The sequence below is a fragment of the Cryptotermes secundus genome, unplaced genomic scaffold, assembly GCF_002891405.2.
Source record: "Cryptotermes secundus unplaced genomic scaffold, Csec_1.0 scaffold355, whole genome shotgun sequence".
NCBI lineage: Eukaryota > Metazoa > Arthropoda > Insecta > Blattodea > Kalotermitidae > Cryptotermes > Cryptotermes secundus.
This window is the reverse complement of record NW_019737088.1, coordinates 1122682-1135982: the sequence shown is the minus strand read 5'-3', so window position 1 is coordinate 1135982 and position 13301 is coordinate 1122682. Positions and strand designations below refer to the sequence as shown.

Here is a 13301-nt window from a genome sequence, read left to right as displayed (position 1 = left end):
TGTCTGTAACTAATTGTAGATACAGTATCGACACTTGGCGCTCCGACGTTGACCTGTCCGAGCCGGAACCTGTTTCTACTCCGTCATATATTCTGGCGTCAGACCTCCTCTGGAATTAATATTTATTACATTATTGCATGATATATCACGGATTAATTGCGTTAAAAATAGTTAATTTTATCCAGGAAATTAAACTGCAAGTAGAATAGAATACGGACAAGACAAGATACGAGATCTTTATCTTGTTATTTATGTCCCATTATCTCTCGGTTCCCACTCCATTACAGAGGCACCGAAACACAGTACGCTAATACTATTTGTTTTCAACTGGCGATTTAATATAAACTATAAATATTAGGAAGACGCAACTAACGTCTTCGGTTGGTTTTGCTGAGCTCTTCCACTGCATACAAATTAACTCACAATCGGCTATGACGACATAAAGACAAACACACAAAAAAAAATGGTGAGAGTGTTTGAGAACAAAGTACTGGAGCAGACAGTTTAAGTAACAATGAATCGGAGAAAATTAGTGAGAAGCTCAAAAATTTGTATTGTGATGTACAGACTCACTGCTAGGCAACGACTTCTTAGAAAATCTGGCAGCACTCGGGAATAGAACCTGGAAACTCTGGATCTGTAGCCAGGAACTCTGGCCATTCGACTACAAAGGGGGACAGAAATTAAGATACAGGCCTTTGTAACTACAGTGCGACTATCCTGTCAAAGCTTTCGCCGCGCCATAGCCCAAGCGGTAGGTCACTGGCTTCCCACCGCGGCGGCCCGGGTTCGATCCCGAGTCTGGTCAAGTGGGATTTGTGGTGGACAAAGTGGCGCTGGGGCAGGTTTTCTCCGAGTACTTCGGTTCCCCCGCCAATCTTCATTCCACTAACTGCTCCATAATCACCCCCACCGATCATCTGGGGCTGGTACAATAGGCCAGAAGTGGCCACAGTACATGGGACTTAGTCCCACCCCACTAGCAATAAAAACAAAATCCTTTCAAAGCTTATAACACAACTGTATTTCATCTTTTGCTTAAGCTGCATATGCACCACATCTTGGGACGAACATCAAATCTACTTTGTATTTAATGTGATAGGCGTAAGCGAACACGATTAAAAGTCTACTGACAGTAATGAAGGTTAGAACTTCGTTTGCGATTTTTAAATAATGTTATTCTAGTTCACAGGTCAGGAATCATTCAAATAAGGCAGATCTGAAACGCAGGCAATTATTCCAATGTTGGGACGGGACAAGAGATAAGATCAGTCTTTCTCTTTAGCTCTCTCTCTCTCTGAGGTAGCTGGGAACTTGTTCGATCCGAAAGTCAGAGAAGCAAGACAATTTGCAAGTGCACAACTGTTCTTGGGATAAGATCAAACAGGTGAATTCTGTCTCCCTGCAGTCTACTTTAAATTAATAGGCCTGCATCAATATTCCAACTGGTATCCGCTTATTGAAACATTAATTGCAGATCTAATGCAGTCCTTGTAACGATAGTGAAAAGAGACATTCACTAGGCGTGAGTCATTTAAATTACATAGCTAAGATTATAATTATCATTAGCTAAGAGCCAGGATAAAATATTAATTACCAGCCGACCGCGCGGTGTTCCATGCTTGACACATTACTCTGACACGTGCTTCACATGACACTCTTAGAAAACCAGCGCGATGGAGGAACAGTGACAGCCTAGAACTGAATTTTGGAGATCCTCGGTTCAAATCTCGGTCGACACCGGCCATTCTAACAGAGGGCTTTCATACCACCGTAGTGGGAACCTAAAGACCAATACACTACACATATGGAGGCTACCTTTCACTGCCCCCATACCCCTTACTTACACTGCACGATGTTTCAGATGAGCAATACTTCAGCTTATCTTATGCTGAATTTATACGGCGACTCGACACGAAAGTCTCAGATAAAGGTGGCGCCAGTAATTAATTAAACAATAAATAAATACCAAATGAGGCGACAGATTTTCGTATTCAGACAAAAACTATTTGAAATACCTTATGAAAACTTATAGTTTAATCCACTGAAGCATAATATTGAAGTAAATAATATTAAAAAAACCAGTTTGCACCTCTCAGAGAACACATTTCATTCCATTATAATCGGTTAATCAATCACTCTGTGGCCTGTAGTCCGCAAGCGAACTATACTGACCGATCGAGCGACCGCCGCTTATCGGCGAAGTTAGTGCCAACTTTTACGGATAGAGGGCGTCGCGTGGTCAGCTCAACGGATCCTCACGGCCGTTAATTTCGGATTTCTAGACCGGAGCCGCTATTTCCTTGAAATAGTTCCTCAATTATCCTCACGAGGCTGACCAGAAAATCTAGTAGCGCCGAGAATCGAACCCAGACCTCTGGTTCTGTAGGCAGGAACTCTGACCACTAGACCACAGAGGCGGTCTAATTAATCACTATTTAGAGAAATAACTGCAGTTGATCCAGTGAACCATAAGAAACCCGAAAATATACTGAGAGGAAACCGCAGACGTGGCACATAGTTACGCCCGTGCTCCAAAGGTTTAGGGTCATTCCTTATATCAGAATCCTATGAGACCCATACATACCAGTACACAAGGTGGCTAAAGTAAGAACTTTTACGCTAAAGCACGTGGTACATACGGTTGCCACTGGGGGCTCAGAGGTTAATGGTAAAGCTACCCCTGTAACAGGCCGTGAAGGCCCATAGGGTTGTGAGACGTCGAGGCTCCCATATTTTATCTAGACATTCGGCTCACAGATGGCGGTGAAGTCGTCAGCCTTACGCGCCGGCCGCGCTTGACTCCCCAGGAATATTCCTGTTACTCATTTCTGTTAGAGGCCGAGTCGACCCCAGGGACACAGTGCGCCTGGAAAGATTAAGTAAATTGAAAAAATCCACCTCATCCGGACTCGAATCTGCGACCTTCCGGTTTGTAGCATAGTGCCTCAACCAACTACGCTACTGCGCGCGCCGGTCATTTTATATATACATAAAAGTTTATTGTTATACTTAAGTACGACTTACCGAAGTAGGGTCCTGCAGGAAGATACCGAGGCGTCATATGGCAGATCACAAGTCGAATAATGGTGATCCACGTACAGAAAATCATCAGTCAGGTAGGAAGATCATGGAACACAAGACAAAAAAACATGCAAATTAGGAAACAGGTTCAAGGAGAGCTGACAGCTGGAATCTATGGCCCATTATATCTGAGACCCCTTGTTTACGCACTGATTTTAGTGTTAACGGCAGGCTCGCCTGCCCCCACCCCGTCATACTGAAAATACCTTGTTCGAAGCCACGTAGTATCTGTAATAGTCCAGATTTATGAATAATGAATATCATGGACTATGTACCGGCGATTAAATTATATATAAAGCATACAAAATATAATCACAGCCATGCAGACAATCATAAAATTCCTGTATAAGAAAATAAAGTAGCAAAATTTCCGAGAATTCTAGAATTACAGTCTTTCAAGTAATTTAAGCTATGCAGTGAGGCTACGAATTAATAATGATTCAATTAATGATTCATTTCTTTGCATGCTTTACTTACTTCCTGGCTACATAGTCCTATAGAATCCCTCCTCTCCTTTCCGACAAACATGCCTATGCCTTCCACCTCTCGCATTCACTGCCCACGGCTTCCAGTCATACGAAACTGGGACGCCCCACTCTTCTTACACCCCCCTGCTTATTTACACTAATTCGCTGAGCCACCTTTGTTTCATTACTTCGAATCACATGCTCCAGTCACTCCAGCCTTCATTTACACTGCTCCTTCTTACGAATACGTTCCAATTTTAAAAGACCTAAAGGGTAAAAACGCTGGTCACGGTAGCCGAGCGGTCTAAGGCATGTACTGTCTTCGCTCGCTTGGAAACCGGGATCGTTGGTTGGAATCCCACTCAGGGCATAGAAGTTTAGTTTGTGTGTGTGTGTGTGTGTGCGTTTTTCTGTGTTTGTGTACAGGTAGAGGCCTCGCGACGAGCTGATGACCCGCCCAAGGAGTCCTACCGTATGTGTAAGATCTACAAAAACGGAAGTAAACGGAGAAGTTCATGGAGGTAGGCCTAGGTCCACTGGGGCTGTAGTGCCAAGGGGGAAACGTTGTCCCTATGCTTAACTAATTAAGCACTACGCGATGAAGACGTATGGGGGAGTGGTTAGAGCTATGTTGTCTTGATCTTGGCACTAGTTGGAGGTGCATGGTCAGCCTCACGCCCTGGCCGATTTATACCAGGGGATAGAGCCGCCGGTGCCCATTGGAAAAGAGGCTGGGTGGGTCCCAGAATCGGGATTGACGTGGGAAAGAGAAAATTCTTGACTCTATCGCGACTCGAACTCCGACCCCTCGTCGTCCAGCCCGTAGCCAATCGCTATACAGACTGCGCTATCGTGGCTACCCTTTTAAATGACCTATATATATATACAAAATTTCAAATGGTTAGCAGCAATGTTTCATTATGAAGAAAGCAGTTTTCTGGGATTTGGCACCGTGTATATGTGGTGTTAACCGACGTTTCGGAGGAACGTATCGCCTCCATCTTCTGTATTCTGCTTTTACCGGTTCTCACGGTCTCTTCGCTTGCAGATTTCTTATATATTTTTTCTTCTATCCTGAAGATGGAGGCGATACGTTCATCCGAAACGTCGGTTAACACCACATATACACGGTGCCAAATCCCAGAAGACTGCTTTCTTCATAGTCACCGCCGTGAAAGCCTCAAATCTTACATAATGTTTCATTAACTGTCAGTATCAGTGAGCTGAATGCAAGGTCCGAGCAGCTGCAGTGCATAGCAGTACATCACCAAACTGTATGAATACCAATATGCACGTACCTCGCACCCTATATCTAGTACAGGAAATTCAACAATTTGTTTGGCTGTTTTCTGGAAGACGATAGAAACAAACAACCCTGTCCGCTCCCTTTCTGCCCTCCGTCTGCCAAGAATAAATCTTCGTAACTTTAACATTAAAATGTATACAGCAAAATCGCACAAACGTGCCAATCACAGCAGCCGCGCCGTCTTCGCTCCCTCGGAAGTTACGATCGTGGGTTCGAATCCCACAGAAGCCATGGATGTCTCTGTGTAATAATTCTGTGTTTGTGTTGTCCTGTGTGTAGGTAGCGGCCTTACGACGGACTGATCCCCCGTTCAAGGAGTCCTACCGATTGTGTATAGATTAAGTAATTGAAAGAAACGGTCAAAGTCCATAAGAGATATACAGGCATAGTTAGATGGATAATACAAACGCATCAACCGGTAATAATAAACCTTACGGAGTAAAGATTCTCTCGAACCGTACAAGGCACCAGGCCAATGGAAAAGTACGTATGAAAACAGCACAGGACGCTAATAGCAATGGCGATCGAAATATTGATATCTATTCTGGTAAAGTTTATTTAATTAAGCACAACATTCTTGACCTCAGAACTAGATGGAGGTGTACGGTCAGCCTGACGCTCCTTCCGCTTTACCCGCCTGAACAGAATGGTATGCAGGAAAGAACAATCTCTTTCCCCTGTCGGGAATCGAATCCCGGTCTAGACCGTAACCCAAGCGATACACCGACTGAGCTTTCCCGTCTCCCGTATGAATATTTGTATTTTATAAATAATTTCTTAAAAATACGCACGTTTTAAAAAGTAATTTCTGTCGAAAATTGGAATTTAAAACATGGCTACCGTATGGCTTATTTTGAACTGATGCTTATAGCTGAACAACAAGAGTGAACACTCTTAGGCATATCACTGAGATGTAGCATAGCGACAGGTATGAGGCTTATAGAAAAAAACATCGTATGAATTCGCATAAACAATGCGACGAACACTTCTGAAGACACGTTTTCACACTTAGCAGACAGCAAGCTCGTAAATGGCCAGATAGAAAGCGGAGATCGCAGTGTATTGCTTTAGTGTTATGTGTTAAAACGTGTGTAATGACAGCACGGAACTGCAATACTGACTGTTGCATATCCATCAGCTTCAGTAAGGATATTCTTGAAACAAGATGATATCTCGTTTAAAAATGCCAATAACACAGCAATGTCGGACTAACTGGACAACATTCCAGGCGCAAATAAAGCAGTGCATCTACTTCCGAGGGGACAATCTCGATCAGTGACATGAATTTATAGAAAATCAAGACATATTTTGTTTCCCTACTGCGCCCCATATTTCTTATACACATAAACGTTATCTCAAGGAGAGTAAAAAAAACAGAAATACAAGACGTATCTTATCTGCAGGACGGACAAGTATAAAGTTTCTTACGCCAGAAGGTATGCATTTACATACCCCATCCATATCGAAGCAACTCAGATGAAGGATCCGGAACAGTTCATTACAGGGTGTACCAAAATATGCATTCAACTGCTTCCTGCCTGGTTAACTACTGTCATCTGCGTTTATGCCAGAATGCCACGGTATTTCGAACCTATGACGCCCGTTTAGCCCTGTTCCGTGGGCAATTACACAATGTGACATCATCAGCGGAAGCAGGGCAGGAGTTTACAGAAAGCGACAGTGACCGTCTACTTTGTTCATGGACTGTCTTAGGGTGGAACCCGAAGTATGTGGTGGGAGATGGTTGGTAGGTGAAACTGCTGCTGGTTCTCGCCAGCACAGTCATTCTTGGCTTCATGTCTTGTCGAGATCTATGACCAAGATTTTTGTTCTCCTAGACTTGTATGTGTTTACAACTGGGGCCTCCTCTTTCTGTGTAAGCGCTACCTTTGTTGTAACTGTTGCTTCCAGTCCAGTCCAGTAAATTGCTGCTGGCCCTCGCCAGCATAATGATTCTTACTTTAGAGAGCCAGGTGACTTATGACAATACGTTACTGTGTGATGAGTCTGGGAGCCTTTAGACCACTGCATCAGTGAAAGTGGCTAACTAAACACTTCTGCCCGGTACGCAGACGGTATATAGCAGCCAGAGTTATGAAAATCTCCCACCATAACAAATCAGACGCTCTAAACAGAGAGAATAGGCATTATGATCAGGTATCATCTTTTCGCTTATTCTATTTATTCTATAAAGAAACATGGGCTTACGGTATCATCAAACCCATGCTTTCGTCTTTCCTACAAATTCTGAGCCCCATGATGGGTTTTCATTCGATTTGGTACAGATATCACACCAGCTTTTCACTTTACAATTTCCTAGTCTGAATAACACCAACATGGCGGTCATGCGAACTATTTTAGTGAAAGGGACACTAGTGTCACTAATACAGGACACTAAAACTTAATAATACGAGTAAGAGATCGATAAATGTTCAGCTTCTAAGGAAATTCTAAGTGTAATGCAAAAACAGCATAGAGACATGTAAATTCTGTATTTAGATTTGTTTCATAGTGCTCAACAACGAACCACTGCAGATACGAGCGGGAAACGTTGCAGGAAAAGACAGCATAAACAAACCTATAATGTTTGCAGAAACATCTGTTGCATGTTAACATTACAGCTATGGCGACCGTGTAAAACTTTCAAGTATATATGACAAACCCAAAGGGCTGAAATCTGTGCCAGTTGCACTGCTCACATAAATGGATCATTAAATTGCATAATTTCTGTACTACAGTCCTAGCTGACATATGAAGGAAAGCGAAGTCATTCATTCTTCTCAGAGCTTCTTGTTACACATGCTGTTGGAGCCGTTCCGGATCCTTGGCTAAGACGGAAAGCAATATTTAGTGGTTGTCCCAGTGCGCCATACCATCCACAATTCTTTCAAATCATTTATTTAATCCAGGAATAGTTCATTCCTGAAGATATTATCGGAAGAAAGGACAAGGCTTTACAAAACAGATTCAAAGATGAACAAATAAAACAAAACATTTTTCAGTTTCCACTTAAACATAAGGTATCCGATATGTGTAGACCACAAATCTTCAACTACGTCAAGAAAGTGTAGCCACATTTGTATTCTGTGGGGAAAAAAATAGGGGCCTCTGTAAAAAAAACTGTGGAAATTCATCTTTATTAACCCTTGCAGACCTGAATCGCGCAGTTACGCAAGACAGGACACTGAAAGAGAGGATGAAAAGAAGATGAAGGATGAAAAGAAGATGAAAGCAGAAGGAGAAACGCATTATGAGGAACACGATTAAGTAAAAGGCGAAGAAGAAAACAAAGGAGAATAGGAAGGAGGAGGCGATATATAATTACTTCTTCAGTTCAACAGCACTTTCAGCGTTGAAAACACTGGACGGAGATGTCTTCATGAGACATACTGAACAGTTGCCAATCTTCGGATTGAAATCGTTATGGGTCCTACAGTGAAAACCTGCATCTATCTAGGAACGGAAGAAACATGTCGGTTAAAAGAGAAGTGCACACAGTTTTAGAACAAAACTTAGTGGCTTTAGTCCGCAAGCGAACTATACCGACCTAGCGACCGCCGCTTGTCGGCGAAGTTAGTGCCAAATTTGCGGATAGGGGGTGTCACGTGGTCAACCCAACGGATCCCCACGGGCGTTAATCTCGGTTTTCTAGACCGGAGCAGCTATTTGCTTGAAATAGTTCCTCGATTATCCTCACGAGGCTGAGTGGACCCCGTTCCAGACCCACTACTTCTCAGAAAATCTAGTAGCGCCGAGAATCGAACACAGACCTCTGGTTCTCTAGGCAGGAACTCCGACCACTAGACCACAGAGGCGGTCACAGTATTAGAACACCAAATATTAAGTTATATTATACGGAAAATACAGACAGGCCTGTAAATTAATGCGTTCATGTCACTTCCACATTCATAAACCCATCACGTGACAAAAATTCTCCTTCCTGATGACATGGGTATGAGAAAGTTAAGCATGCCATTTAAGTACACGTAAAATCGGCCGGGAGAAACAGTTTAACAAAATTACTATGCTCGTGTAAAATATTTAGTAGCCCAATTCCGGCAACATATAATTATTTAAAACACTCGATGAATGAACACTGAGTTTACAAGCTTGTTAAAGTTAAAATTATGTCAAATTTTATCACCGTTTGCATTCATTGATAATTTAAAGCAGTTACAAGAGGAAAGACAGCTGGAATGTGATGGCGCTGTCAAGGATCCTAGATTGTTTTTCACGCAACGAGAGGCTTACAATATACAGAGACGTAACAAACCCAAATGATGTTTCGCATATAAGCCTAAAGGGCGAATGTTCGTCATGGCTGTCCACAAATCCATGGCCTATACCACTGTTTCTCAACATGTGTAACACACCGTTCCAAATTCAAATTAGTTTCTATGTAAGTTAGTGTAACACTAAGTCCCGAAGTGTGGTAACAGAAGTCAGACGTTGTTCAAGCTTGTTTCTTTCATCTCACAAACCTCTGCTGTTATTTACATGTTAAACCAATATAAAGGTAAAGCCTTCCATGTAACAGGCCGTGGAGGACCATAGGGTTGTGAGACGTCGAAGCTCCCACATCTTCGAGACAATCGGCTCATAGATGGCAGTGAGGTTGTCAGCCTCACGAGTCGGCAGACCTTTACACTCTATCACCAGGAAGTCTCCTGGTACTCATTTCTGTTAGAGGCTGAGTAGACCCAAACGCCAAATGCGGCTGGAAGGATTAGATCTAAAAGCCAATACAATGGTAGTTAAAAATGCAACGGAAAGTTTCAATTTTAGTATGAGCTGTATCATTACTGTTTATAATTCAATTATAATTGAAGACTAACATTTTGCATGCCAGTAAGGCGTATAGAAGGATAGATAAAGCTCCACTCATTATATACCTCGGAACTAGATATACATAACCATCTGCTAGAAGTTGGATGGGCCCTGTCAGATGATATGGACACAGAGGTGACAGAGGGCCCACTCATTTCGAACTATGTTCAACATAATTTTATACAAGGACGATTCGTGCTCGTAGAGTCACTTCAACGATTTAGCTATTCTGGCTCAGAACACGGTGACAAGAGCGGACATCAGCATTCTGAAAGATGGGGATTTCGAGAGACGTACAGGAGGACGACCAAAACAATTTCGGAAGGAAATATCAAAGGATAGGCGAGAGCAGCAATCGTGTGGTAGAGCTTCTTCCGCCTTTCCATGACCTTCTGGTCAATGTAGCCCTTACACGAGCCTTTGTTTACATTTACAGGAGGAGCTCAAACAGGAACCCCCTCCACATAGCTCAAACAGCGTGCGAGTAGGAGCTTGTACTGTTATGAAGCAGAGAGTAATGTCTCTACAGAACACTGTGAACAAGTCGAAACACCACTATGTATTGGGATATAGCGCCGTGTAGTCCGTTGAAAGTCAACCGACGTTTCGGAAGAATATATCGCTTCCATCTTCAGAGCCGAAAAATAAGTCGAGCAAGGAACCAGCGTGATAGCAGGTNTCAGTGTCCTGTGCTATAATGAATATGAGTTGAACCTAGCCTACATCCACACACTCAGTTTCTTCGCAATCCATTCCAATATTCATGTCTATCTCCCAAGCAGCCTTTAAGTTTTCCTAACAAAATTCTGTATGTATTTCTCATGTCCCTCATGATTGCTCCATGCCCTACTCATGACATTGTCCTTGATTCAATAGCCCTAAAAATATCCGACACAGTTCTTATTTGAGAGGTGCCGAGTTTGAATCCCGAAGATTGGCCATTCTTACTAAGGTTTTACATGATTCTCATTAATCAGTACAGTTAAGTATTACTTACTTACGGAGCTGAGCCCTTCTTCAGGAGAAGCCAAATCTGCAGCTACTCAATAATTTCCCACCATTTCATGGAACCCGAAGGTTCATTACCGTGTTCACAAGTGCCCTCCACTGGTCCCTATCCTGAGCCAGATCAATTCAATCCATACCATCACATTCTATCTCTGTAAGATCCATTTTAATATTGTCCACCCACCTACGCCTTGGTCTTCCCAGTGGTCTTTTTCCTTCTGGCTTTCCCACCAAAATCCTATATGCATTCCTCTTCTCCCCCATTCATGCTACATGTACGTCCACCTCGTCTTCTACTATCTTTCTGTGCCTATATTGGTCTCTACATGTTGTGAGAAGTAACGCTGATCGCATCGTTCTGTTCCGCCAGGCCTTCATCGTAACATATTACTTAAGCTATTTCCTCAGATAGCTACACCACAAGGTCTACCGCAAAACACAGTACAAATACAGTCTGGAGGATTTCAAAAGAACACGATGATAAAAAAACAGCATAAAACATAAATTGCCGGTCACAGTAACCGCGCGGTCTAAGGCACGAAATGTCTTCGCTCGCTCGAACACTAGGATCATGCGTTCGAATCCCACTCAAGGCATGGCTGTTTGTGTCAGGTAGCGGCCTTGCGACGTGCTCCTCCCCCGTCGAAGGAGTTCTACCAACTGTCTAACATTAAGAAACTGAAACGAAACGAAAGGAGAAACAGAAATAGAAGAGAGAAGACAAGAGGTAGGTCTCCATGGATGTGGAATCAACCCATCGCAAAGTCTATATCTAAAAGCGACAACATAAATAGAAAGAAATGCGCACGTAGCACCTACGTCCATCTATCGAGTGGGACTGTAACTAATGACTCATGAATTTGAGCGGTAGGACACAGAACGTGCCTAAACTGCACGGACATTGTGATCGGCAGTTACTGGTACATATCTGAACCAATTTTGTGTTCTAGAAGCGAAACATGGGCTATGAGACAAAAAGAAAGCATACACAAGAGATTACTGCATATCTGCTGGGAGTAACTTTACGAGACACACCACAAGAACTTAAGAAGCGGAAGTTAAACAAACTTAACGACGTATAAAAGTATTCAGTTAGGTACGAGAAAACGTGTAGACATAGAGAGCGTGCAAGGGCACAGGATCCGTAAAATGGCTGTAACTCCTGCATCGTATTAGAGGGGGTCCTTGTTTCAAGTCCCCGACTGGTAGTCTGACTCAGGTTCCTCGTGGCTTATGAAGTGCTTTCAAGCTGTGCTGGTGTCTCAAAATGGGCTAGGACCGCTTCCGCCGTAAGTTACTATTCACGACAATACTCCCAGCAGACTCTAAAAAAACCTCTGCAATCGATACAGCACTGTCAAATAATTCACCAACGACTCCGCCGAACGTCCCGGTCTAATAGTAGACACTTTCGCTTCATATTAGGGGGTTCTATGTTCGCGGACAGGGTATGTTATCATCGGTGAGATTTCTAGTCCCTTTCCTCAGTCACTCCGGGATGGGATAGTTCTTTCAAATTTGGCCACAGGTAGTTACATCCACGCCCTCTCCAATTCAAATTGGACGATAAGCCTGTATAAAAGGTCGTGGAGGCTCATAGGGTTGTGAGACGTTGAGGTTCCCAAATTCTCTCTAGACATTCGGCTGTGAGGTTACCAGCCCTACGCGCCGGCCAGTCCCCCTTTATCCCCTCCCCACAAAATATTCTGGTACTCATTTCTGTTAGAGGCTAAGTGCATCCCAGGGCTACAGTGCGGCTGGAAGCATTAGGTCAATTTAAAAATCCACCGGCGTCATCGGGAATCTAACCCGCGACCTACCGGTTTGTAGTATAGTCCCTTAACCAACTACGCTATTCCGTGCCCCATCGATAAGCCTACATAACCAATGGAACTGAAACGGCGTCGCAAAATAAAGATATGATCATACGGATGATTCGAGCGATTCAAGACAGGCGTGAGCCATTAGGCTGGGTATAAGTTCGAGTAACCCCATAAAGCAGCACTAGGGCAGCAGCGTGACAGAATTAAACCGTGCTCGCTGTGGGCCACGTGCCCCTTCTCCATCAAGACAATTTCTCTTACCGTCCGAGACATCGTGGCATGTCAACGCAACGCCTTCGTTTCTCAACGGGGAGAAAATAGAGACAAGCAGGGAGAATGATTCATTACCAGGAGCGGGACAAGCACGTTTCTCGGAAAAACAGCCGTAATTAAATACGAATTCTGCCCTAAACAGGGGTATGACAAACCGTCTAACATCTGCACTAGTCAGCAACTGTATAACACAAAAGCAAATCAACTTGGCTCCATATCTAGACACGTCACAGTTTTTGTGCTAAATTCTGAGCCAAGAAACTGCATTCCTTCACTTTTTCATTTTTATTAGTTTCTTATAATTTGTGTAAACCATAATGCGAGAAGAATGAAAACTCTGAGTGGATATATGCTGCCTCGGCCGAGATTCGACCACAGTACTTCCGAATACAAGTCTAGAGTGTTATCTGCAGACCAAACTGTTCAGTAGTACGAGTGTATGATTTCCCCCAAGTCTACACAGGCCTATGCAGTAACTTCTTTCAACATTTTCTTGAGCCCAATACAATGTTT

At 43.3% G+C, this 13301-nt stretch overlaps 1 protein-coding gene across 3 annotated transcripts in view; it reads right to left on the bottom strand.

Annotated features, from left to right (window-relative positions):
* The window catches only part of LOC111870075 (ankyrin repeat domain-containing protein SOWAHB), a 325518-nt gene that overhangs the window by 155874 nt on the left and 156343 nt on the right, over window positions 1–13301 (bottom strand). For all 3 annotated transcript variants that reach the window (XM_023862057.2, XM_033753671.1, XM_033753672.1), the window contains exon 7: window positions 3028–3039. In XM_023862057.2, the coding sequence (XP_023717825.1) occupies window positions 3028–3039 (12 nt within the window). The remainder of the gene's footprint in view (window positions 1–3027; window positions 3040–13301) is intronic.